The following is a 26,646-nucleotide window of genomic DNA, read 5'->3' on the forward strand; positions in this document are numbered from 1 at the left end:
GGATGATGGAGTGTCTGGGTAGATACTGTTCCATACATCAGCTGTTCTTGTCAATTTTGTGGCTCCAGGGGAGCCATGTAACTAACAAGAAAGCCAGTTCCCCAGCCTGGCTGCTATTCTGGCTTGGGCTGCTACCTGGGCTCCCCACTGGGAGCCCTACTGCCCCCCAGAGTCCCTGCCAGGAGTACAGCAGCCAGCTAGACTCCAGCTGTGGATCTCTCTGCTGGAAGCAAGAAGCCCCAGGTACCTGCCCTCCTGGCTGGGAGCACAGAGGCAAGAACTGTTCATGGTGGTTGGGAGGCACAGGGAGCGGGAGGTGCTGATGGGCAAGGCCCGCTGGAAGGCAGGAGGCACTGGGTTGCCAGTGGGTGCTCAGCACCCACCATTTTTTTTCCCATGGGTGCTCTGGGGCTGGAGCACCCATGGAGTCGGCACCTGTGATGACACAAGATGCAGGGAGGAATTTTATCCCTATTTTACACCTGTGGAAACTGAGGCATAGAGAAGCTGTGACATGGTCATGGTCACCCAAGAATATGGCAGCAGAACTAGAAGTTGAACCCTGAGCTGGGGACTCCAAAGCCAGTGCTTCAACCACAAGAACACACCTCAAGGTCATCAGCAGGGTTCTGCACACATACTGCCCTCAAAAGAGCAGAGCTGGCTCTAGCTGCTGACCGTCCCTCTGTTCTCCCAACCTTCCCACGCCTGGTGCTGCAGAGATACTGACTGCTCAGCGGCCTCTAGGACAACTTTAACCTTCCCACCATTCCTTAAGCTTTCAACCCAGCCCTTTGTTCCACTCTAGACAGCTCCCTGCCCCTAACATCCCTCCACTATGACTGCATTTATCTATCCAAACCTGCAGTTAGGGAGGGGTCATGTAATCATCCCCATCTCACACAGGGGAACTGAGGCACGGTGACAAAGGGCCAGAATTAGTGGCCACCTATCTAAATTCCCATGTAAGTGATGTTGAAAAAAAAAATGCAAAATTTGGTTTTAAAGAGAAATTTAGCTGCGGCCTTCACTAAACTGGCTACAGAGAATTTCTATCAGGTGGAACCATAAAATGCCCAACCATGATCGGCATCCAATTTAACGCAGGCCCTTTAGAACCAGCCCATGGCCCTCTGCCCATTCAGCTAATCCACCGTATAAGTGGACTGTTCAACGGTTGGTTAGACAGCAGCAGATTCAGGCTGCTTGTGTCAGGAATGGAAGTGTTCTCTAGTGGTTAGAACCGTGGCTACAGACAGGACAACCAACCACATGCTTCGGATGTTCGCTTCAATAGACAGCCTGGCTCAGTGGATGACACTCAGGTCTGCCATATTAATGACCTAGATATAAATGTGACCTTTCCCAAGAGGACCATTGTGCAGCCTCTTGGTGACCTTACCTATAAAACAGGGGAGAATGAGACCTGTCTCCCCTAGTGCATGCGGAGGAAGCTAGTCAAGTATAAATACACATAAATATGAACAGCCATCGCTGGAAGCAACAAATCTTGAACTTACAGTCTCCTGGGCCCAGTTCTTCCAAGGTATTTAGGCTCCTAACTTCCATTGAGCCTAACTACCTATGAGGAGCTGGGTCATGGTTCCTAGCCCAGTGCCCTGTCCCCTGGTTGAAAGAGGAATCCTGTGTTTATCTGTGCATACAGACACAGCATGCATGGCTCCCAGAAAACCCCTGGGCTCTTCCCCAGGACCAGAAATAAAACAGAATGATTTTGGATAGGCTAAGTTTTGGGACTTGTTCTTTGGACTGGACATTAGCCTTCAGCAGGGGTAGCCCAACGATCTCCGTTTCACAGGGATCCCTCCCTGATCATTTCTTAGCTGTGCAAAAATATCATGATCAGATTGTTCAAACAGCATACTCAAAATTTAAAAGCAGGCCACTTGGGAGAGCTGTGGCTGGCAAACCCTTTGGTCAAATGAACTCAAGTTGGCATCCCAAAATGCACCTAAGCCGCTGAACTAGAATGCCAGTTTGGGAGCTGATCTGACTATCAACGCCAAGTTCAGATAAGAGGCAAAATTCAGAGACCAGGAATTTAAACAGAGAGTGGGTTTCAAACGTAACCATGATGCAGCGATCACTGCTCCATAATAAAAATCCCCTTTGGAATTGAGTATCCGCATTGCAGACTCTGCACAGCTAATGTTTCACATCCACGACAAAATGTGTCAGATTTAATTGAATGAAACCTCACAGGAATCTCCCAGAATACAACTGATGAACTGACCAACAGGTGGAGCTGATTCCCATTGGTCCTCCCATTTCCCTGCTCCAGGGATGGGTAGTGGATGTGATTGGGCCCCAGCTGCTTGCAGTCTAGGGGAGGGTGTTCATTACCTGGAGCAGCTGTGAACTGACTTTAGGTGCAGGGTATAAAAGGCCCACAGCAGATTCTCCCCATATTGGGTTTGCTACTGGTAGGCAGGATGGGGTACAGAGGTAGCCTGGGCTTTGCTCTTCTGTGTTGGGTGGTCAGTGGGGTGACCTGTTACAATCCCTGGGATTTCTCTAGGATTGACTCAGCCATCTGGAGACGCACCCCCAGAGCTGAGCCCCCTCAACGACAAGCCCATGTGTCTTCTCTTGCCCAGCCCTCCCCCTGGGCTCGGGTTGATGCTTCCCAGCTCAGGGCTGTGTCCCTGCTGCAGCCTGTCACAGTGCAGTGTGAGGAGGCTCAGATGGTGATCACTGTGCACAGGGATCTGTTTGGGATGGGGAGACTGATCAAAGCTGCTGACCTGAGCCTTGGCCAGGCCACCTGCAGGTACACATCCCTTAATGCTGCAGAGAACACTGTGACCTTTGCAGCTGGGCTCCATGAATGTGGCAGCACCTTGCAGGTAAGGCAGCTTCATAGAAACCAGGAGCTTCCTATTTGTGGGATTAAAAAGGGTAACAGTGCAGCACAGGGTCTTGGCTCAGTTACTGAGCCGCTAGCTATTTCTTGGAGGGGAAGGTGTCTTTTTTTCCCTTAGTCTTCAGTCTCCTTACAGTTGAGAACTATTTCATGCCTTTATGCTCCAAAAGCAGGTTTAAGAGCATGCATGGGGAGTGAGCCATGGTGGCTCTGTCAGATTTCACCAGTGGACGCTTGTGCTCAGTCCAAGCCAGGGACTTTTACTGCCAGTAAAGCCGAGTTTGGCTCACTGAATTCTGTGAGCTCTCCAAACCCTGTAGATGGGAAGGAGGCAGCTGAATGTGTTTCTGTACTCTGGTAGCGCAGTAACTTGAGAAGTGGAGTGAGTGTGTTTTACATGGGGGGGGGCAGTTACTGTATGGCACATGCCTCAGAAGAGGCACAGAGGAAACTCGTGAATAGTCATGCGAAGGGGGCACTACCATAGCTCCAGTATTTCGATGGCTGCTCCAGCAGAATGAGCACAGGAACTACTTATTGGAAGACATGCCCACTTCCTGGAGAACTGTCTTAAATTCTCAGCTCTCAGCTGAACTACTTGCCCTTAATCTGTCCAATGTCCCCTCCTTCCAGATGACCCCAGACTCCCTGGTTTACAGCACAAGCCTGAACTATAACCCCACCCCTGCCAGCAACCCAGTGATCCTGAGAACCAATCCAGCTGTGATTCCCATTGAGTGTCACTACCCCAGGTGAGAGTCTGAGATGCTCAGATCCCCTCTCTCCCCTTCTGGAATCTGGCTCAGTGACTGAGGTTTGCTCCTCCTCCCAGGAAGGACAATGTGAGCAGTAAAGCCATCAAGCCAACATGGGTTCCCTTCAGCTCCACCCTGTCTGCTGAGGAGAGGCTGGATTTCTCCCTGCACCTGATGAATGGTAGGTGGGAGGAGCCTTCAGGGGAGCCCAGCCCTGCCTGCCTGTCTGTCCTGCTCACTGTGAACCTGCCTTGCAGATGACTGGAGTGCTGAGAGACCCTCCAATGGATTCCAGCTGGGGGAGGTCATGCATATCCAAGCTGATGTCAGCACTGGGAACCATGTGGCTTTGAGGCTCTTTGTGGACAGCTGTGTGGCCACCCTGAGCCCAGACAGGGACTCCTCTCCCCATTATGCTGTCATTGACTTCAATGGGTAAGAGCTGGGAGCCCTTTCTAGTCTAGAATCTACCTCAAGTCTGTGGGGATCTTACTAACCAGAGTTCTTGTGTGTAGGTGCCTGGTGGATGGGAGATCAGATGACACCACCTCAGCCTTCATATCCCCCAGGCCCAGGCAGGACACGCTGCAGTTCATGGTGGATGTGTTCAGGTTTGCAGGAGATGCCAGGAACTTGGTGAGAGCCCACATTTCTGCTCCAAGTCGATTTCCCCAGGCTAAGCAGCTGTTAGTGTCCCCTGGGATGGTCCTAACCCCTCTTCCCACTTCCCTTCCAGATCTACATCACCTGTCATCTGAAAGTCACTGCAGCTGAGCAAGCCCCAGATCCCTTGAACAAGGCTTGTTCCTTCAGCAAAGCAGGCAACATGTGAGTAGCCTAGAACCCCATCAGGGGAGTGACAGGCAGTCTAGAACAGAACTCTTCACTGTAGATGTCTGTTCCTGTTCTGTTCCAGCTGGTCTCCAGTGGAAGGCACCCGAGACATCTGCAGGTGCTGTGAGACTGGGAACTGTGCATTCCTTGGAGGACAGTCTGGGAGAGGCAGCCCTCTGGACAGATGGTCAGGGAGGCGCTTCCAGAGAGATGTGGCCTCCAGGCATGGTAGGTTCTGTGCCCACTTCACCTGGGAAGATGTCTGGCTTACTCCAACAGACTTTTCCTGGGGGATCTTCCACCCAAAATGGGATGGATTGGTTTTCTAGTAGTGCTTCTCTCCCAATACAGGTGAGCCCTTAGTGAGGGAAGCTGAGGCTGATGTTGTGGTAGGACCCATAATCATCTTGGATACTGATCAAGGATCAAGGGATCTCTCAGTTGCTCAAATGGAAGCAGAGAAGGCAGCATCAGAGGGTAACTAGTTCTAATGAACAAGTCTCATGGTGCCTCTATTGTCACTACTAATCTACATTAGGTTTGCTGGGAAAAGATCTTCTAAAAGATGGAAGAAATGAGTTTTATGAAGTCAGTTGTAAGAATCCCTTAGTCCAAGGAGGGAGTGTTAATGATGAGTCAACAAGACTCAAGAAGGGCTCCTTGTTGAGAGGGTCCAACCAGAGCCAGTCACATAGGACTGTCGGCCACTGTAGCCTGGGCTTATCTGCTGGGACATCAGTTGTGTGACCTGAGACCTGCACCTATTATCCAGTGGGATTTATAAAGAGGTGCTGATCTCCTGCTCCAGCCACTTCTAGTAGACAAACTCCAATATGTATGGCTATAAAACACTTCAAAAAACACAGCCCTACAATGCAGCTCAAATAAAAAATCCCCCATTTTACTAACTGTGGCCTTCACTCATATACCCAGCAAGTCCCTAGTAGATTTTTGGAGAGGAGAGGTTGCTGGAGAAGCAACTAGCTGCAGTTTTAACCATGTGTCCTTCCTCTTGTAGGATTCTCTTCTACAGCTGGGCTGATCTCAGTGGCAGCTGCCATTGCACTGGCCTTTATTACTCTGGGGATACTTGTATACAGAAGATGCAGCCGTTCCAGTGCCTGAGCAGTCACATGCCTTGGTACCTTCTGTCTAATGTAAATAAACCCCAGTGACTTGATTCTGGTGTGTGATGTATTAATGGGCAAGGGAGATGCCTTCCCTTCTGTGGGAAGGAAATGGTGTGGTTGATGCACCAACCACATTATGGACACACCCACGGGGCTGCATGGGGAGAGATCATGTGAGGGTGAAGAAAGCAGAGATTGCTGCCTACAGGTTCCCAGAGGCAAAGGGCAGGGGGATTTCCCTCCACCTGAACTGTCCATCTGGCACCTGTAACCATTACAGGGCTCTTGCAGTAGAGAGAACACAAATCCCCCAGCCACTGGGCCCTCTGAGTCAAACAGATGCCATGAGGGAGTTCCTACTGACTCCATGGCTGGCTTTAGGTGATGCTCTAGGGCAAGGGTTTTTAAACTTCATTGCACTGCAATCCCCGTTGTCCAACTACTGCCCTGGCCCAGGGGGTCAAACCCCCAGGGCTTACCCTGGGGAGCAGGGGCTGTAACCTGAGCCCCACTGCCTAGGGCAAAAGACTGAGACCTGCCAAACAGGGCTGAAGCCCTTGTGCTTTGGCCCTGGGCACTGGGGCTCAGTCGGCAACTTTAGTTTGAGCCAGTCTAACACAGCCTTGGCAAACCCATTAAAATGGGGTGGTGACCCACTTTGGGATCCTAACCTGCAATTTAAGAACTGCTGCTCTAGGGTAACTACTCACCTTAGAGAGAAGGATCGGGGCACTTCAGACAAATTGTTCTCACCATAGACTGAAATCATGGCTGGGGTGAACTCTTTAGGCTCAGGCTAGTTAGTTCTGCAGGCTAGCCCTGTTCTCTTGCCACCAGGCCTAGGCAGAAAGTGTCTGGAAAAAAAACTTTCCAGTTTCTGTGCCCTTACCTGCAGTGTAGTGAGGCCTGTACAACAACGATCATGCAGCCTCTACTCAAACCCAAGTGTAAAGGGCTCTATCTAGTTCTCTACAGTGGTAGAGACAACACAGCCAACCCTGCTCTAGGACAGGATGTCACTTCTTCAACATCTGCCCTTTAGCTGTGTGGGGAGCAGATCCAAGGCCAGGGTTGCACAAATAAACATCCTCAGCAGGCCAGAGGAGAGCAAAGGGAGCAGCAGCGTGTATGTTCCCAGAACAAGCTCTCTACCGGAGTGGTTATTCACCCTCTCCCGGGTGATGCTGCAGGGGGCAGGAGCAGCCTCTTTCCTCCAACACATGCAGCTCTCTGAGCAGGGGCCCTTGGAGGCTTGCTGTGCACCTGCAAGTGGAAGGGACTCTGAGCGAGTAAGGTCCTGACAGGGACTGTCTAAGGTCAGAGCACCTCATCTACAGTGTCCAATGACTCCCCCAATGCCCTGGGAGTAGGGGAATGCTGACCACCTTTCATACAAGGGGGGAAAAGACAGGGTTATTAAGTGAGGTTGCCCAGGAAGGCTTTGGCACAATGTGGAATTTAACCTTGGTCTCTTGCATGCCAAGGTGGTGTCTCAACCATCAGACCATGTCTCTCAATGCTTTTCAGCCCATATTCCCAAAGTCCCTCTGTTCTTGTTCTCTCCGACTAGCTGAGATTCAGCCCTCAAGCCATAGGTACATTTCCCCCTGCCTCTAGCACAACTCCAGCCCTTTCTCTAAAATATGGGTCCTCTAGTTGGGAAGCTCCAAGACCCTGACATCCTTCAAATCCCCCTCCTTTCTCTGCACTCAGCTTGTTTCTCTCCCTCCCAAATATTGTTGGCTGTATCTAGACAAACAGCAGGAATCATTCCTGTCCTCATTTCACAGAGGAGACTCTATGGTTCAGTGCTGCTAAGCCAAAATTAGTGGCCAGTTCCCAAATGAAGAGGAGTTGGTGCTGCATGAGGGGCGTGGATTCAATGCCTGGAGGTACTGCAGCTGGTAGAGCTGTCAGGCCCTGACCTGCCAGTTTTCTGGCTTTCTCGGGTGCCTTGAAGAGGGGATGCAAAATCTGATTTTTAAATAGAAATTTTGCTACAACCTTCACTAAACTGGGAAAAGAGCAATTCCATCATGTGGAGCCAAAATTACACCCCTGGGACTCACCTGGTTTGGACACAGTCCTCTGCCCCTTGACCTAACCTTTCTGTCAGTGGGCTTCACAGCTGCTTGGCAGAGAATCAGGATTCCTGGGTTCTCGACCCAGCTGTGGGAGGAGACTGTGGTCTCGTGCTTAGCACAGGGAAGGTAACCGACCACATTCACTCCATGCATTCATTCATTCATGCACGGCTGTGACTGGGATCATCTGGAGAGACCTGGGTTTTATTTCTAGCTTACCCAGGGCGAACATGATGTAACTTCTCAGTTAGCTTAGCTCTAAGATACCGGAGCATGAGAGCTGCCTTGCCCTAGTATAGGGCAATGAAGCCTTAATCAGTTATTAGTGCTGCAGGAACAAATACGTATTAAGAGCTGTCAGTGGAATGGACCAGTTGCATGCCATCCCATGGGCTCCCCACAGGTATGGTGTTGAGAACAAGTGTCTGTCTCCCTCTGGGCACACTGTCATTCCATGCAGGGCTCGCAGCAGTCCCATTCGTTGCTCCATCAAACCAGAGATAAAGTTGAATAACTTCATATGGACTAGCTTTTGGAGCTTGCCCCTGGTGCAGGCCACTAGATTCCCACAGGGGTACCTCTGTCCCAAGAACCTCATGATGCCAACTGACAGAGGGTACTGGGAGACACCGGGACACAGGGACCCCCTGGGTTCACCAAAAGAATGTCATGTAAGGTCTCGAATGAAGCCCCGGGTCACACAGGTCATCATAACCTTTGTGAGATGTAGGTATGGGAAGTATGCAAGGAGCACTGAAAATTACGATCTGTAGGCCTTGTAGATGAAGCAGGCCTCTCAAAGGTAGTGCATCTTGAGACAAACTCCTCCAGCCAGCTAATGAGGAGCTGGCAGAGACTTCAGAAAGAAACTAACAGGATGAAGTCAACATTGGAGGGGGAACCCTAGCTAGAGGTAAACATCAAAGGTGCATTCTGGTGTATTTGAGGAGCAAAAAGACACCCCGACATCAGGTGCCTAGGAAGTAAACTGACAGCGAGTTGGTGTCATGAAAAAGGAGTCTCAGCCAGGCTTAGCTGAAAATGCTGGAGAGAACTTCGGTGAGAGACACTTTTCGAGATTGGAGGATAACTGGTTAGTTAAGCGTAGGCTCCAGAACGCGAGCTATGATTTTGTTTCACAGCTAGCCGTTTGTTTCCAGCTCTCACACCATTTTTATGTGACTATTCTGTCTTAAATAAATCTCCTTTTGCTTTAGAATTCGGCTGAAGCGTTGTGCGTGATACAAGAGCGGTGAGCTAACGCCAAACTGGTAAAGGGGGACGCCCTGTCCTTTAGCAACAGAAGGTCTGGGATTTCTGTGGATCTCCAGTGATCAGGGCTGGATCCCTTTCTGAAGGGACTTGAAGCCTGGGGCGCATTGATTGTCAACCTGCCAGGCAAAACACAGGCCTGGGCTATCCCAGAGAAGAATGCTTGAGGCGCTGATGGGCTGGTTGCATTGGGGAGCTAACACCCAGCTGGCACAGGCAAGGCTCCTTCATACAGGAGGCTGGTGGCAACTAGGTTGCCGCACAGCCCTGGCTGCCCTGAGAAGTGTCACAGTCCCTGTCCCAGGAATCTCAGTTTCACATGGATCCTCCCTCCAGGACAGGCCCTCTCTTGGCTTTGAGAAACAAACCATTCTGGGGAGGGGAGATATAGGGGCAGATGTGGGTACACGTTGGGGAAAACAATTCAACCCAGCAAACTCCACCCCAACCCTGGAAGGAGAACACCAGTTTTGGAACTCATCTGACGAGTTATGCGGATATTAGAGAGGACACAAATTTCCCCTTGAACAGATTTTACTTTCACACTTATCCACAGTGGAACACTTGGTGGGCCATACTGAGAGAGCATGTGACCAGGAATGCGGCTGTAGCCCGGTGGGAGGTGGAAGCACTGGAGACTGGTCCCTCTTTCATCATTTATCCACAACAGAACAGCTTGAATGGGAAAGTAGGAGGAAGCCCAACATCAGAATGTCCCCTAGCTCAGTGGTTCAAGCATTCTTCTGAGAGATGGGAGACCCCTGTTCACGTCCTTTCTCTCCCCTCAGCAGACAGGGGGAATGAAACCTGGGTCTCCCATATTCCAGGTGAATGCTCTAACCGCTGGGCTAAAACTTCTGAGGAGGACACCACGTCCTGCTGCAGTACAATTGTGAATGGGGTCAACATGGGCAAGCAGCACAGCTAGCGAATTGAGCTCCGCATATGAGGTAGGCAACTAAATGCCTAACTTCCCCTGGCTCATGGACGGCTCTGGCCTTAGGTGGGAGACAGGTGCCCAGACTCCCAGAGGGAGGCAGCTGGGCATGTGCCCACAGGCTGGGACACGGGCACCTAGGGAACTTTATACTGTAAAAACTTCGGAGCTGCTGAATGAATTTGGGCACCTACAGAGTTCGCTGTATGGTTTGTATCAGAGGGGTAGCATCCGATGAAGTGGGTATTCACCCATGAAAACTTATGCTCCAATACCTCTGTTAGTCTATAAGGTGCCTCAGGACTCTTTGCCGCTGTGTGATTTGTGGATCACAGTGGAGCCAAACCCAGGACTTACAGACCGAAATTGGGGATTGAGGGGCCTGGGTCCCTTTGTGGTGGAGCCCACCCTTAGCCTTCCATTGAACGAAACAGGGCAGGAATTTCCCAAACTGCAGCTGATGTACTGACCAACAGGTGGAGCTGATTCCCATTGGCCCTCCTATTTCCCTGGTTCAGGGCATGGGCACTGGGTATGATTGGGCCCCGGTTACCTGCAGATTAGGGGAGGGTGTTAATTACCTGGGACAGCTGTCACCTGGCTCTGGGTCACAGTATAAAGCCCCAGAGCAACAGTTTCCCTCCATACTGGATTTGCTGCAAGCAGGCAGGATGAGTCAGAGAAACAACTTAGGCTTTGCTCTTCTGTGCTGGGTGGTCAGTGGGGTGACCTGTTACAATCCCTGGGATTTCTCTAGGAGTGACTCTGCCATCTGGAGACCCACCCCCAGGGCTGAGCCCCCTCAACGACAAGCCCATGTTCTCTCTCTTGCCCAGCCCTCCCCCTGGGCTCGGGCTGATGCTTCCCAGCTCAGGGCTGTGTCCGTGCTGCAGCCTGTCATGGTGCAGTGTGAGGAGGCTCAGATGGTGATCACTGTGCACAGAGATCTCTTTGGGATGGGGAGACTGATCAAAGCTGCTGACCTGAGCCTTGGCCCAGCTGCCTGCCGGTACGTGTCCCTTAATGATGCAGAGAACACAGTGATCTTTGTAGCTGGGCTCCATGAATGTGGCAGCACCTTGCAGGTAAGGATTTATGCAAGTCAGGAGCCCCTACTGATCCCTAGCATCACTGCCCCTGCCTTGTCTGATGGGGTAAAAATGGGGCAGCAGGAGAGAACAGTGGGTGGGATTTTGTCCATCTTATTGATAAGCTCCCTGGTTTTTCCTGGGTGCTTCTTCTTAGCTTCCAATCTCATGCACCAGGCAAAGAATTCTGGCCTGCTCAGCTCCTGGAGCAGGCTCACAAGTGGAGCCTGAAGAGGGTGCTCTTGTGGCTCAGACAGACTTTACTTCTAGACCCCCCTGTCCAAAGTCTGTCTGCAGACTCCACAGACCAGAGCCTGCAACTGAATAAACTGATTGGTGTTAGCCTGAGCTCTGCATAGTCTGTAGGAGGGAAAGGGACAGACTACTGGCTTCCTTAATCCCTGCTCAAAATTCACCTCAAAGCAGCTAACAGATTAACCCTGGGGGTTTTACTGTCTGAGATTCCTTCACAACCGGCACAGAGGAAACCCGTGAGCAGAGTTGTGTAAAATGGCACTACTGTGGTGCTCATCTTCCGATGGCTGCTCTAGCAGACTGAGCTCTGAAATCCCCTGCTTCTAGTGTCCAGTCCTTCCAAAGACAGTTGCCAGTTGACTGGGCACTGGTTGGAAAACTTGAGCTCATGTTTTCCATCTGGCTGAGGCTTGTTCTTAGGCCCATCTGAATAACTTTACAAATGCTCTGTGTACTAGTGTTTAACCCTTCCATGTCTGCTCCTTCCCAGATGACCCCAGACTCCCTGGTTTACAGCACAAGCCTGAGCTATAACCCCACCCCTGCCAGCAACCCAGTGATCCTGAGAACCAATCCAGCTGTGATTCCCATTGAGTGTCACTACCCCAGGTGAGAGTCTGAGATGCTCAGATCCCCTCCCTCCCCTTCAGTCCCTGGTCTGGGATCTGGCTCAGTGACTGAGGTTTGCTCCTCTCCCAGGAAGGACAATGTGAGCAGTAAAGCCATCAAGCCAACATGGGTTCCCTTCAGCTCCACCCTGTCTGCTGAGGAGAGGCTGGATTTCTCCCTGCACCTGATGAATGGTAGGTGGGAGGAGCCTTCAGGGGAGCCCAGCCCTGCCTGCCTGTCTGTCTGTCCTGCTCACTGTGAACTTGCTTTGCAGATGACTCGAGTGCTGAGAGACCCTCCAATGGATTCCAGCTGGGGGAGGTCATGCATATCCAAGCTGATGTCAGCACTGGGAACCATGTGGCTCTGAGGCTCTTTGTGGATAGCTGTGTGGCCACCCTGAGCCCAGACAGGGACTCCTCTCCCCGCTATGCTGTCATTGACTTTAATGGGTAAGAGCTGGGAGCCCTTTCTAGACTAAAACAAGACTGATCAGGGACTCTTACTGACCCTTGATTCTTGTGTGTAGGTGCTTGGTGGATGGGAGATCAGATGACACCACCTCGGCCTTCATATCCCCCAGGCCCAGGCAGGACTCACTGCAGTTCATGGTGGATGTGTTCAGGTTTGCAGGAGATGCCAGGAACTTGGTGAGAGCCCACATTTCTGCTCCAAGTTGATTTCCCCAGGCTAAGCAGCTGTTAGGGTCCCCTGAGATGGTCCTAACCCCTCTTCCCACTTCCCTTCCAGATCTACATAACCTGTCATCTGAAAGTCACTGCAGCTGAGCAAGCCCCAGATCCTTTGAACAAGGCTTGTTCCTTCAACAAAGCAGGCAACATGTGAGTAGCCTAGAACCCCATCAGGGGAGTGACAGGCAGCCTAGAACAGAACTCTTCACTGTAGATGACTGTTCCTGTTCTGTTCCAGCTGGTCTCCAGTGGAAGGCACCAGAGACATCTGCAGGTGCTGTGAGACTGGGAACTGTGGGCTGGCTGGACAGTCCAGGAGAGTGAACCCTCTGGACAGATGGTCAGGGAGGCGCTTCCAGAGAGATGTGGCCTCCAGGCATGGTAGGATCTCTATAATCAGAGTTAATAGGTGGCTGTGTGGTGTTTAGGTCTCTCTCAATAAAAAAGGGGGTTCTGCTAGACAACCCAGGGACCTTCAACTTGGCTTTATCACAATGTGGATAACAAAAGAAGCAACACGGATGTAGTAACGTCTCTTACCTCAATACAGGTGACTCCTCACTGAGGGAGGCTGAGGCTGATGTTGTGGTAGGACCCCTATTCATCACTGATGCCTATTGGGGATCCAGGAATCTTGTGGAAGAACAAATGGAAGTAGGGAAGGCAGCATCACCAGGTACTTAACTTGTATAGTAGTAATCCATGCACCTTCAGGGCATTGGGCCTTTTATGAAAAGTGAAAACTCCCTCCAACCACCAGGCTCAGCCCTGCAACCCAAGGGAACGCTGAGTAAATGGCTTTGCCAGGACAAACCTATGGGCTGTCAGACCAGTGGGGAAGACCCAAAAGAAGCAAACTAGAATCCAGGGAAGTTCTCCATCCTCCACTCCTGACTCCACCCCCAGCTGGGCTGAAGCACTAAAGTGGCTGAGACTAATTTATAATCTGGGTGGCTTGTTTAACAGGAAGTGCCCTTAACAGAGGGCTAGATTTAGGAGGGAACATGGAAAATTACAGTAGGGTCATAGGATTAACAAGGTGGGAATCTCATCCATGTCTTGGATGTTGATCCACAAATCCAAGGAGTATAGGGAAGCAGATGTCAGGTGTATGTATAGACGTTTTTTAGTCAGCCTTGGATCAGTCCAATGAGTCTCATAAGCAAACTAAGGAAATGCATGTAGATGCAACTGGTTGAAAGATGTTATTCAGTAATTATCAGTGGTCTGCTGTGACTGAGAGGGTGTATTTAAGCAGACAGTCCCTGGGTCTGGTACTAGTCAATATTTTTGTTAATCTCTTAGATAAGAGGGGTGAGTGTACTTAAAGGGTGGCTGACACCGTGCAACCCCTCTCAGCTTGCACTCTGGAGTACAGGATAAGAATTCAAAACTGACTGGAGAATTCAAGATGAAAGTCCATGAAGTGCTAAGCACTACACTTAAGAAGGGAAAAATCAAATGCCTGGCTACAAAAGAGGGAATAACTGGCTTGCTTATGTAGGATGCAAACACCCAGCGATTTCACTGAAGCTGGAAAAGTGCCTGGTTCCCATTCTAACCACAGATCTTTCCTACAGGTGCAGAAAAGACTCCTGGGCTGGTGCTTGGGCTGAGCTTGGTGGCTGCTGCTATTGGTTTGGCCTCCATGACTCTGACCATCTGCTTCATATACAAAAACCGCAGCCGTGCAATGGCTGGTGCTGTCATGGGACTTGGCCCTTCTGTGTCATGTAAAATAAACCCATAAATGGACTTGAGTCTCGTCAGTGCTGACTTCTTAATGGGTGGGAGTGATGCTTTCTGTGCTGTGGGGGTAACTCAACCAGCTGGTCCTCTCATGAACTGACACTGCAATGATTACTATTCACACAGTAGGGGGATGAGTGCAGAGTTAGCCTCTCTCCTGGCAACAGAGTTGAGCTGTTAATGTGAAATGTTGGCAGTGCTGTCCTGAGCTGCTTGGGATCTAACACCTGCTACCTGTAGTCCTTCTCCAAACAAAAGCAGTCTGCCTTCATTTGCAGGGGGAGTCATGGCTGGAAGTCACTGGTGACAACAGCTAGAGGCAGCCAGAATGCTGAGAACCCATCTAATGGCAGGCCTATCCTAGATAGAAAGGTATAAATTCCACCTCGAAGGGAGACACCCACGCCATAACTAGTGTGGCTGTGGAGTGGGAGGGGCTCCCTGCCTCACTATGTACCAGGGTATCACTGTCAGGGCAACTAGCCCCTCACAATACCCCACGCAACAATTTTATTTTAAAGTTGGCAAGCTCAACGGACAAGTGCAGATAAGCTTCCTCCAGCTGGAATTTACACCTGGTCAAGTCTAGGGTAGCATTATTGCTAATGAGAACAAGCTACCAGTGGACCAAACTGATCCCTGGTATAACTTCAATGGCCAGGCATTAGTCATAGTCCTGGCCCTGCGGTGGTTCAGTAGGGCTTGGCTTATTTATACAGTGGCCCAGCCAACATCACTTAAACAACCTCCTGCACTATCTTGGTCAGAAAACTCTGCTGCATGACACCCCTTACAGTGTGGGGAAGGAATACTGCAGCTGTGCTCTGATGACCTCTGTAGCCAGCATCCTCCATCCCACCTGCCTTGCTCTAGAGAAGTCCTGGTACAGTAAAAAGAAAAGATGTACTAGTGGCACCTTTAGAGACTAACCAGTTTATTTGAGCATCGAATGCATCCGAGGAAGTGAGCTGTAGCTCACAAAAGCTTATGCTCAAATAAATTAGCTAGTCTCTAAGGTGCCACTAGTACCCATTTTCCTTTTGCAAATACAGACTAACACAGCTGCTACTCTGAAACCTGGTACAATAAAAACTGTCCTGGAAGGAAAACTGCAAATGCAGGGGACAGAGCAGGCCGCGGGGGGAGGAGAGGGGTGCATAGAGCAGGACCACTGAGGGCACCAGTAATGCTAGGGTGGAGGATGCCAGCAGCTAAGATGCATGTTCCTATCTGACAAGATGTGGAATAGGAAATAATCCCATGTGCCTCCTAAACATCTTCATAGGGCTGTGCTGCTGTGGGGAAAACTATGGTCTTATCTAGAGTGAACACTTGTGCTGAAATGTAACTCCCCTGCAATGGCAACATCATAAAACCATTGCAGGGAGTGGTGTAGCACTTCCGTCCATGTAGTTAGGATGATGGAGTGTCTGGGTAGATACTGTTCCATACATCAGCTGTTCTTGTCAATTTTGTGGCTCCAGGGGAGCCATGTAACTAACAAGAAAGCCAGTTCCCCAGCCTGGCTGCTATTCTTGCTTGGGCTGCTACCTGGGCTCCCCACTGGGAGCCCTACTGCCCCCCAGAGTCCCTGCCAGGAGTACAGCAGCCAGCTAGATTCCAGCTGTGGATCTTTCTGCTGGAAGCAAGAAGCCCCAGGTACCTGCCCTCCTGGCTGGGAGCACAGAGGCAAGAACTGTTCATGGTGGGTGGGAGGCACAGGGAGCGGGAGGTGCTGATGGGCAAGGCCCGCTGGTGGGCAGGAGGCACTGGGTTGCCAGTGGGTGCTCAGCACCCACCATTTTTTTTCCCATGGGTGCTCCGGCCCCAGAGTACCCATGGAGTCGGCACCTGTGATGACACAAGATGCAGGGAGGAATTTTATCCCTATTTTACACCTGTGGAAACTGAGGCATAGAGAGGCTGTGACATGGTCATGGTCACCCAAGAATATGGCAGCAGACCTAGAAGTTGAACCCTGAGCTGGGGAGTCCAAAGCCAGTGCTTCAACCACAAGAACACACCTCAAGGTCATCAGCAGGGTTCTGCACACATACTGCCCTCAAAAGAGCAGAGCTGGCTCTAGCTGCTGACCGTCCCTCTGTTCTCCCAACCTTCCCACGCCTGGTGCTGCAGAGATACTGACTGCTCAGCTGCCTCTAGGACAACTTTAACCTTCCCACCATTCCTTAAGCTTTCAACCCAGCCCTTTGTTCCACTCTAGACAGCTCCCTGCCCCTAACATCCCTCCACTATGACTGCATTTATCTATCCAAACCTGCAGTTAGGGAGGGGTCGTGTAATCATTCCCATCTCACACAGGGGAACTGAGGCACGGTGACAAAGGGCCAGAATTAGTGGCCACTTATCTAAATTCCCATGTAAGTGATTTTGAAAAACAAAATGCAAAATTTGGTTTTAAAGAGAAATTTAGCTGCGGCCTTCACTAGACTGGCTATAGAGAATTTCTATCAGGTGGAGCCATAAAATGCCCAACCATGATCGGCATCCAATTTAACGCAGGCCCTTTAGAACCAGCCCGTGGCCCTCTGCCCATTCAGCTAATCCACCGTATAAGTGGACTGTTCAACGGTTGGTTAGACAGCATGAGATTCAGGCTGCTTGTGTCAGGAATGGAAGTGTTCTCTAGTGGTTAGAACCGTGGCTACAAACAGGACAACCAACCACATGCTTCGGATGTTCGCTTCAATAGAGAGCCTGGCTCAGTGGATGACACTCAGATCTGCCATATTAATGACCTAGATATAAATGTGACCTTTCCCAAGAGGACCATTGTGCAGCCTCTTGGTGACCTTACCTATAAAACAGGGGAGAATGAGACCTGTCTCCCCTAGTGCATGCGGAGGAAGCTAGTCAAGTATAAATACACATAAATATGAACAGCCATCGCTGGAAGCAACAAATCTTGAACTTACAGTCTCCTGGGCCCAGTTCTTCCAAGGTATTTAGGCTCCTAACTTCCATTGAGCCTAACTACCTATGAGGAGCTGGGTCATGGTTCCTAGCCCAGTGCCCTGTCCCCTGGTTGAAAGAGGAATCCTGTGTTTATCTGTGCATACAGACACAGCATGCATGGCTCCCAGAAAACCCCTGGGCTCTTCCCCAGGACCAGAAATAAAACAGAATGATTTTGGATAGGCTAAGTTTTGGGACTTGTTCTTTGGACTGGACATTAGCCTTCAGCAGGGGTAGCCCAACGATCTCCGTTTCACGGGGATCCCTCCCTGATCATTTCTTAGCTGTGCAAAAATATCATGATCAGATTGTTCAAACAGCATACTCAAAATTTAAAAGCAGGCCACTTGGGAGAGCTGTGGCTGGCAAACCCTTTGGTCAAATGAACTCAAGTTGGCATCCCAAAATGCACCTCAGCCGCTGAACTAGAATGCCAGTTTGGGAGCTGATCTGACTATCGACGCCAAGTTCAGATAAGAGACAAAATTCAGAGACCAGGAATTTAAACAGAGAGTGGGTTTCAAACGTAACCATGATGCAGCGATCACTGCTCCATAATAAAAATCCCCTTTGGAATGCTCGGCAGCTCTCCAACACGAGTTTCTACAAGCCATTACCCTATGATCCCACTGAGAGTTACCAAAAGCAACTACAGCATTTGCTCAAGAAACTTCCTGAAAAAGCACAAGATCAAATCCGCACAGACACACCCCTGGAACCCCGACCTGGGATATTCTATCTACTACCCAAGATCCATAAACCTGGAACTCCTGGGCACCCCATCATTTCAGGCATTGGCACCCTGACAGCAGGATTGTCTGGCTATGTAGACTCCCTCCTCAGGCCCTACGCTACCAGCACTCCCAGCTACCTTCGAGACACCACTGACTTCCTGAGGAAACTTCAATCCATCGGTGATCTTCCTGATAACACCATCCTGGCCTCTATGGATGTAGAAGCCCTCTACACCAACATTCCACACAAAGATGGACTACAAGCCGTCAGGAACACTATCCCCGATAATGTCACGGCTAACCTGGTGGCTGAACTTTGTGACTTTGTCCTTACCCATAACTATTTCACATTTGGGGACAATGTATACCTTCAGATCAGCGGCACTGCTATGGGTACCCGCATGGCCCCACAGTATGCCAACATTTTTATGGCTGATTTAGAACAACGCTTCCTCAGCTCTCGTCCCCTAAAGCCCCTACTCTACTTGCGCTATATTGATGACATCTTCATCATCTGGACCCATGGAAAAGAAGCCCTTGAGGAATTCCACCATGATTTCAACAATTTCCATCCCACCACCAACCTCAGCCTGGTCCAGTCCACACAAGAGATCCACTTCCTGGACACTACAGTGCTAATAAACAATGGTCACATAAACACCACCCTATACCGGAAACCTACTGACCGCTATTCCCACCTGCATGCCTCCAGCTTTCACCCTGACCACACCACACGATCCATCGTCTACAGCCAAGCTCTGCGATACAACCGCATTTGCTCCAACCCCTCAGACAGAGACAAACACCTACAAGATCTCTGTCAAGCTTTCTTACAACTACAGTACCCACCTGCGGAAGTAAAGAAACAGATTGATAGAGCCAGAAGAGTTCCCAGAAGTTACCTACTACAGGACAGGCCTAACAAAGAAAATAACAGAACGCCACTAGCCGTCACCTTCAGCCCCCAACTAAAACCCCTCCAACGCATTATTAAGGATCTACAACCTATCCTAAAGGATGACCCAACACTCTCACAAATCTTGGGAGACAGGCCAGTCCTTGCCTACAGACAGCCCCGCAACCTGAAGCAAATACTCACCAACAACCACATACCACACAACAGAACCACTAACCCAGGAACTTATCCTTGCAACAAAGCCTGTTGCCAATTGTGCCCACATATCTATTCAGGGGACACCATCACAGGGCCTAATAACATCAGCCACACTATCAGAGGCTCGTTCACCTGCACATCCACCAATGTGATTTATGCCATCGTGTGCCAGCAATGCCCCTCTGCCATGTACATTGGTCAAACTGGACAGTCTCTACCTAAAAGAATAAATGGACACAAATCAGATGTCAAGAATTATAACATTCATAAACCAGTCGGAGAACACTTCAATCTCTCTGGTCACGCAATCACAGACATGAAGGTCGCTATCTTAAAACAAAAAAACTTCAAATCCAGACTCCAGCGAGAAACTGCCGAATTGGAATTCATTTGCAAATTGGATACTATTAATTTAGGCTTAAATAGAGACTGGGAGTGGCTAAGTCATTATGCAAGGTAGCCTATTTCCTCTTGTTTTTTCCTAACCCCCTCCCCCTCCCCCAGATGTTCTGGTTTAACTTGGATTTAAACTTGGAGAGTGGTCAGTTTGGATGAGCTATTACCAGCAGGAGAGTGAGTTTGTGTGTGTATGGGGCTGGGTTTTTGGAGGGGGGTGAGGGAGTGAGAGAACCTGGATTTGTGCAGGAAATGGCCTAACTTGATTATCATGCACATTGTGTAAAGAGTTGTCACTTTGGATGGGCTATCACCAGCAGGAGAGTGAATTTGTGTGGGGGGGTGGAGGGTGAGAAAACCTGGATTTGTGCTGGAAATGGCCTAACCTGATGATTACTTTAGATAAGCTATTACCAGCAGGACAGTGGGGTGGGAGGAGGTATTGTTTCATATTCTCTGTGTATATATAAAGTCTGCTGCAGTTTCCACGGTATGCATCTGATGAAGTGAGCTGTAGCTCACGAAAGCTCATGCTCAAATAAATTGGTTAGTCTCTAAGGTGCCACAAGTACTCCTTTTCTCTTTGGAATTGAGTATCAGCATTGCAGACTCTGCACAACTGATGTTTCACATCCACGACAAAATGTGTCAGATTTAATTGAATGAAACCTCACAGGAATCTCCCAGAATACAACTGATGAACTGACCAACAGGTGGAGCTGATTCCCATTGGTCCTCCCATTTCCCTGCTCCAGGGATGGGTAGTGGATGTGATTGGGCCCCAGCTGCTTGCAGTCTAGGGGAGGGTGTTCATTACCTGGAGCAGCTGTGAACTGGCTTTAGGTGCAGGGTATAAAAGGCCCACAGCAGCAGATTCTCCCCATACTGGGTTTGCTACTGGTAGGCAGGATGGAGCACAGAGGTAGCCTGGGCTTTACTCTTCTGTGTTGGGTGGTCAGTGGGGTGACCTGTTACAATCCCTGGGATTTCTCTAGGATTGACTCAGCCATCTGGAGACCCACCCCCAGAGCTGAGCCCCCTCAAGGACAAGCCCATGTGCCTTCTCTTGCCCAGCCCTCCCCCTGGGCTCGGGTTGATGCTTCCCAGCTCAGGGCTGTGTCCCTGCTGCAGCCTGTCACAGTGCAGTGTGAGGAGGCTCAGATGGTGATCACTGTGCACAGGGATCTGTTTGGGATGGGGAGACTGATCAAAGCTGCTGACCTGAGCCTTGGCCAGGCCACCTGCAGGTACACATCCCTTAATGCTGCAGAGAACACTGTGACCTTTGCAGCTGGGCTCCATGAATGTGGCAGCACCTTGCAGGTAAGGCAGCTTCATAGAAACCAGGAGCTTCCTATTTGTGGGATTAAAAAGGGTAACAGTGCTGCACAGGGTCTTGGCTCAGTTACTGAGCCGCTAGCTATTTCTTGGAGGGGAGGGTGTCTTTTTTTTTTTCCCCTTAGTCTTCAGTCTCCTTACAGTTGAGAACTATTTCATGTCTTTATGCTCCAAAAGGAGGTTTAAGAGCATGCATGGGGAGTGAGCCATGGTGGCTCTGTCAGATTTCACCAGTGGACCCTTGTGCTCAGTCCGAGCCAGGGACTTTGACTGCCAGTAAAGCCCACTTTGGCTCACTGAATTCTGTGAGCTCTCCAAACCCTGTAGATGGGAAGGAGGCAGCTGAATGTGTTTCTGTACTCTGGTAGCGCAGTAACTTGAGAAGTGGAGTGAGTGTGTTTTACATGGGGGGGGAGCAGTTACTGTATGGCACATGCCTCAGAATAGGCACAGAGGAAACTCGTGAATAGTCATGCGAAGGGGGCACGACCATAGCTCCAGTATTTCGATGGCTGCTCCAGCAGAATGAGCACAGGAACTACTTGTTGGAAGACATGCCCACTTCCTGGAGAACTGTCTTAAATTCTCAGCTCTCAGCTGAACTCCTTGCCCTTAATCTGTCCAATGTCCCCTCCTTCCAGATGACCCCAGACTCCCTGGTTTACAGCACAAGCCTGAACTATAACCCCACCCCTGCCAGCAACCCAGTGATCCTGAGAACCAATCCAGCTGTGATTCCCATTGAGTGTCACTACCCCAGGTGAGAGTCTGACATGCTCAGATCCCCTCTCTCCCCTTCTGGGATCTGGCTCAGTGACTGAGGTTTGCTCCTCCTCCCAGGAAGGACAATGTGAGCAGTAAAGCCATCAAGCCAACATGGGTTCCCTTCAGCTCCACCCTGTCTGCTGAGGAGAGGCTGGATTTCTCCCTGCACCTGATGAATGGTAGGTGGAAGGTCCCTCCAGGGGAGCCCTGCCTGCCTGTCTGTCCTGCTCACTGTGAACTTGCCTTGCAGATGACTGGAGTGCTGAGAGACCCTCCAATGGATTCCAGCTGGGGGAGGTCATGCATATCCAAGCTGATGTCAGCACTGGGAACCATGTGGCTTTGAGGCTCTTTGTGGACAGCTGTGTGGCCACCCTGAGCCCAGACAGGGACTCCTCTCCCCGCTATGCTGTCATTGACTTCAATGGGTAAGAGCTGGGAGCCCTTTCTAGTCTAGAATCTACCTCAAGTCTGTGGGGATCTTACTAACCAGAGTTCTTGTGTGTAGGTGCCTGGTGGATGGGAGATCAGATGACACCACCTCGGCCTTCATATCCCCCAGGCCCAGGCAGGACACATTGCAGTTCATGGTGGATGTGTTCAGGTTTGCAGGAGATGCCAGGAACTTGGTGAGAGCCCACATTTCTGCTCCAAGTCGATTTCCCCAAGCTAAGCAGCTGTTAGGGTCCCCTGGGATGGTCCTAACCCCTCTTCCCACTTCCCTTCCAGATCTACATCACCTGTCATCTGAAAGTCACTGCAGCTGAGCAAGCCCCAGATCCCTTGAACAAGGCTTGTTCCTTCAACAAAGCAGGCAACATGTGAGTAGCCTAGAACCCCATCAGGGGAGTGACAGGCAGCCTAGAACAGAACTCTTCACTGTAGATGACTGTTCCTGTTCTGTTCCAGCTGGTCTCCAGTGGAAGGCACCCGAGACATCTGCAGGTGCTGTGAGACTGGGAACTGCGCATTCCTTGGAGGACAGTCTGGGAGAGGCAGCCCTCTGGACAGATGGTCAGGGAGGCACTTCCAGAGAGATGTGGCCTCCAGGCATGGTAGGTTCTGTGCCCACTTCACCTGGGAAGATGTCTGGCTTACTCCAACAGACTGTTCCTGGGGGATCTTCCACCCAAAATGGGATGGATTGGTTTTCTAGTAGTGCTTCTCTCCCAATACAGGTGAGCCCTTGGTGAGGGAAGCTGAGGCTGATGTTGTGGTAGGACCCATAATCATCTTGGATACTGATCAAGGATCAAGGGATCTCTCAGTTGCTCAAATGGAAGCAGAGAAGGCAGCATCAGAGGGTAACTAGTTCTAATGAACAAGTCTCATGGTGCCTCTATTGTCACTACTAATCTACATTAGGTTTGCTGGGAGAAGATGCTCTAAAAGATGGAAGAAATGAGTTTTACAAAGTCAGTTGTAAGAATCCCTTAGTCCAAGGAGGGAGTGTTAATGATGAGTCAAAAAGACTCAAGAAGGGCTCCTTGTTGAGAGGGTCCAACCAGAGCCAGTCACATAGGACTGTCGGCCACTGTAGCCTGGGCTTATCTGCTGGGACATCAGTTGTGTGACCTGAGACCTGCACCTATTATCCAGTGGGATTTATAAAGAGGTGCTGATCTCCTGCTCCAGCCACTTCTAGTAGACAAACTCCAATATGTATGGCTATAAAACACTTCAAAAAACACAGCCCTACAATGCAGCTCAAATAAAAAATCCCCCATTTTACTAACTGTGGCCTTCACTCATATACCCAGCAAGTCCCTAGTAGATTTTTGGAGAGGAGAGGTTGCTGGAGAAGCAACTAGCTGCAGTTTTAACCATGTGTCCTTCCTCTTGTAGGATTCTCTTCTACAGCTGGGCTGATCTCAGTGGCAGCTGCCATTGCACTGGCCTTTATTACTCTGGGGATACTTGTATACAGAAGATGCAGCCGTTCCAGTGCCTGAGCAGTCACATGCCTTGGTACCTTCTGTCTAATGTAAATAAACCCCAGTGACTTGATTCTGGTGTGTGATGTATTAATGGGCAAGGGAGATGCCTTCCCTTCTGTGGGAAGGAAATGGTGTGGTTGATGCACCAACCACATTATGGACACACCCACGGGGCTGCATGGGGAGAGATCATGTGAGGGTGAAGAAAGCAGAGATTGCTGCCTTCAGGTTCCCAGAGGCAAATGGCAGGGGGATTTCCCTCCACCTGAACTGTCCATCTGGCACCTGTAACCATTACAGGGCTCTTGCAGTAGAGAGAACACAAATCCCCCAGCCACTGGGCCCTCTGAGTCAAACAGATGCCATGAGGGAGTTCCTACTGACTCCATGACTGGCTTTAGGTGATGCTCTAGGGCAAGGGTTTTTAAACTTCATTGCACTGCAATCCCTGTTGTCCAACTACTGCCCTGGTCCAGGGGGTCAAACCCCCAGGGCTTACCCTGGGGAGCAGGGGCTGTAACCTGAGCCCCACTGCCTAGGGCAAAAGACTGAGACCTGCCAAACAGGGCTGAAGCCCTTGTGCTTTGGCCCTGGGCACTGGGGCTCAGTCGGCAACTTTAGTTTGAGCCAGTCTAACACAGCCTTGGCAAACCCATTAAAATGGGGTGGTGACCCACTTTGGGATCCTAACCTGCAGTTTAAGAACTGCTGCTCTAGGGTAACTACTCACCTTAGAGAGAAGGATCGGGGCACTTCAGACAAATTGTTCTCACCATGGACTGAAATCATGGCTGGGGTGAACTCTTTAGGCTCAGGCTAGTTAGTTCTGCAGGCTAGCCCTGTTCTCTTGCCACCAGGCCTAGGCAGAAAGTGTCTTAAAAAAAACTTTCCAGTTTCTGTGCCCTTACCTGCAGTGTAGTGAGGCCTGTACAACAACGATCATGCAGCCTCTACTCCAACCCAAGTGTAAAGGGCTCTATCTAGTTCTCTACAGTGGTAGAGACAACACAGCCAACCCTGCTCTAGGACAGGATGTCACTTCTTCAACATCTGCCCTTTAGCTGTGTGGGGAGCAGATCCAAGACCAGAGTTGCACAAATAAACATCCTCAGCAGGCCAGAGGAGAGCAAAGGGAGCAGCAGCGTGTATGTTCCCAGAACAAGCTCTCTGCCGGAGTGGTTATTCACCCTCTCCCGGGTGATGCTGCAGTGGGGCAGGAGCAGCCTCTTTCCTCCAACACATGCAGCTCTCTGAGCAGGGGCCCTTGGAGGCTTGCTGTGCACCTGCAAGTGGAAGGGACTCTGAGCGAGTAAGGTCCTGACAGGGACTGTCTAAGGTCAGAGCACCTCATCTACAGTGTCCAATGACTCCCCCAATGCCCTGGGAGTAGGGGAATGCTGACCACCTTTCATACAAGGGGGAAAAGACAGGGTTATTAAGTGAGGTTGCCCAGGAAGGCTTTGGCACAATGTGGAATTTAACCTTGGTCTCTTGCATGCCAAGGTGGTGTCTCAACCATCAGACCATGTCTCTCAATGCTTTTCAGCCCATATTCCCAAAGTCCCTCTGTTCTTGTCCCCTCTGACTAGCTGAGATCCAGCCCTCAAGCCGTAGGTACATTTCCCCCTGCCTCTGGCACATCTCCAGCCCTTCCTCTAAAATATGGGTCCTCTAGTTGGGAAGATCCAAGACCCTGACATCCTTCAAATCCCCCTCCTTTCTCTGCACTCAGCTTGTTTCTCTCCCTCCCAAATATTGTTGGCTGTATCTAGACAAAGAGCAGGAATAATTCCTGTCCTCATTTCACAGAGGAGACTTTAAGGTTCAGTGCTGCTAAGCCAAAATTAGTGGCCAGGTCCCAAGTGAAGAGGAGTTGGTGCTGCGTGAGGGGCGTGGATTCAATGCCTGGAGATACTGCAGCTGGTAGAGCTGTCAGGCCCTGACCTGCCAGTTTTCTGGCTTTCTCGCGTGCCTTGAAGAGGGGATGCAAAATCTGATTTTTAAATAGAAATTTTGCTACAACCTTCACTAAACTGGGAAAAGAGCAATTCCATCATGTGGAGCCAAAATTACACCCCTGGGACTCACCTGGTTTGGACACAGTCCTCTGCCCCTTGACCTAACCTTTCTGTCAGTGGGCTTCACAGCTGCTTGGCAGAGAATCAGGATTCCTGGGTTCTCGACCCAGCCGTGGTAGGAGACTGTGGTTTCGTGCTTAGCACAGGGAAGGTAACCGACCACATTCACTCCATGCATTCATTCATTCATGCACGGCTGTGACTGGGGTCATCTGGAGAGACCTGGGTTTTATTTCTAGCTTACCCAGGGCGAACATGATGTAACTTCTCAGTTAGCTTAGCTCTAAGATACCGGAGCATGAGAGCTGCCTTGCCCTAGTATAGGGCAATGAAGCCTTAATCAGTTATTAGTGCTGCAGGAACAAATACGTATTAAGAGCTGTCAGTGGAATGGACCAGTTGCATGCCATCCCATGGGCTCCCCACAGGTATGGTGTTGAGAACAAGTGTCTGTCTCCCTCTGGGCACACTGCCATTCCATGCAGGGCTCGCAGCAGTCCCATTCGTTGCTCCATCAAACCAGAGATAAAGTTGAATAACTTCATATGGACTAGCTTTTGGAGCTTGCCCCTGGTGCAGGCCACTAGATTCCCACAGGGGTACCTCTGCCCCAAGAATCTCATGATGCCAACTGACAGAGGGTACTGGGAGACACCGGGGAACAGGGACCCCCTGGGTTCACCAAAAGAATGTCATGTAAGGTCTTGAATGAAGCCTCGGGTCACACAGGTCATCATAACCTTTGTGAGATGTAGGTATGGGAAGTATGCAAGGAGCACTGAAAATTACGATCTGTAGGCCTTGTAGATGAAGCAGGCCTCTCAAAGGTAGTGCATCTTGAGACAAACTCCTCCAGCCAGCTAATGAGGAGCTGGCAGAGACTTCAGAAAGAAACTAACAGGATGAAGTCAACATTGGAGGGGGAACCCTAGCTAGAGGTAAACATCAAAGGTGCATTCTGGTGTATTTGAGGAGCAAAAAGACACCCCGACATCAGGTGCCTAGGAAGTAAACTGACA

The 26,646-nt window shown here is 50.3% G+C and overlaps 3 protein-coding genes across 3 annotated transcripts; all 3 read left to right on the forward strand.

Moving 5' to 3' along the window:
• The first annotated feature begins 2,453 nt into the window (after positions 1-2,453).
• LOC144271258 (zona pellucida sperm-binding protein 3-like) lies at positions 2,454-5,598 on the forward strand. The gene is made up of 9 exons (XM_077828473.1): positions 2,454-2,867; positions 3,518-3,636; positions 3,717-3,820; positions 3,897-4,074; positions 4,155-4,275; positions 4,376-4,467; positions 4,556-4,701; positions 4,825-4,950; positions 5,492-5,598. Exons 1-9 carry the CDS (start codon positions 2,454-2,456, stop codon positions 5,596-5,598), a joined length of 1,407 nt encoding a protein of 468 aa, XP_077684599.1.
• A 4,969-nt stretch (positions 5,599-10,567) lies between these two features.
• Positions 10,568-14,290, forward strand: LOC144271742 (zona pellucida sperm-binding protein 3-like). The gene is made up of 9 exons (XM_077829315.1): positions 10,568-10,981; positions 11,730-11,848; positions 11,939-12,042; positions 12,123-12,300; positions 12,378-12,498; positions 12,599-12,690; positions 12,779-12,921; positions 13,091-13,216; positions 14,121-14,290. Exons 1-9 carry the CDS (start codon positions 10,568-10,570, stop codon positions 14,288-14,290), a joined length of 1,467 nt encoding a protein of 488 aa, XP_077685441.1.
• Positions 14,291-20,418: 6,128 nt separating this feature from the next.
• LOC144271254 (zona pellucida sperm-binding protein 3-like) lies at positions 20,419-23,564 on the forward strand. Its single transcript, XM_077828468.1, has 9 exons — positions 20,419-20,832; positions 21,489-21,607; positions 21,688-21,791; positions 21,863-22,040; positions 22,121-22,241; positions 22,342-22,433; positions 22,522-22,667; positions 22,791-22,916; positions 23,458-23,564. The coding sequence occupies exons 1-9, from the start codon at positions 20,419-20,421 to the stop codon at positions 23,562-23,564; spliced, it is 1,407 nt and encodes a 468-aa protein (XP_077684594.1).
• Positions 23,565-26,646: the final 3,082 nt, after the last annotated feature.

Source organism: Eretmochelys imbricata, chromosome 10 (assembly GCF_965152235.1).
Source record: "Eretmochelys imbricata isolate rEreImb1 chromosome 10, rEreImb1.hap1, whole genome shotgun sequence".
NCBI lineage: Eukaryota > Metazoa > Chordata > Testudines > Cheloniidae > Eretmochelys > Eretmochelys imbricata.

Excerpts from the sequence above, each read along its gene's own strand:
- LOC144271258 (XM_077828473.1), top strand. The coding sequence starts at position 2,454 with ATGGGGTACAGAGGTAGCCTGGGCTTTGCTCTTCTGTGTTGGGTGGTC. Across the intron at positions 3,821-3,896 it reads CTCCCTGCACCTGATGAATG|ATGACTGGAGTGCTGAGAGA; the intron begins GTAGGTGGGAGG and ends CCTGCCTTGCAG. Across the intron at positions 4,075-4,154 it reads GCTGTCATTGACTTCAATGG|GTGCCTGGTGGATGGGAGAT; the intron begins GTAAGAGCTGGG and ends TCTTGTGTGTAG.
- LOC144271742 (XM_077829315.1), top strand. The coding sequence starts at position 10,568 with ATGAGTCAGAGAAACAACTTAGGCTTTGCTCTTCTGTGCTGGGTGGTC. Across the intron at positions 11,849-11,938 it reads ATTGAGTGTCACTACCCCAG|GAAGGACAATGTGAGCAGTA; the intron begins GTGAGAGTCTGA and ends CTCCTCTCCCAG. Across the intron at positions 12,301-12,377 it reads GCTGTCATTGACTTTAATGG|GTGCTTGGTGGATGGGAGAT; the intron begins GTAAGAGCTGGG and ends TCTTGTGTGTAG.
- LOC144271254 (XM_077828468.1), top strand. The coding sequence starts at position 20,419 with ATGGAGCACAGAGGTAGCCTGGGCTTTACTCTTCTGTGTTGGGTGGTC. Across the intron at positions 22,041-22,120 it reads GCTGTCATTGACTTCAATGG|GTGCCTGGTGGATGGGAGAT; the intron begins GTAAGAGCTGGG and ends TCTTGTGTGTAG. Across the intron at positions 22,917-23,457 it reads AGAGAAGGCAGCATCAGAGG|GATTCTCTTCTACAGCTGGG; the intron begins GTAACTAGTTCT and ends TTCCTCTTGTAG.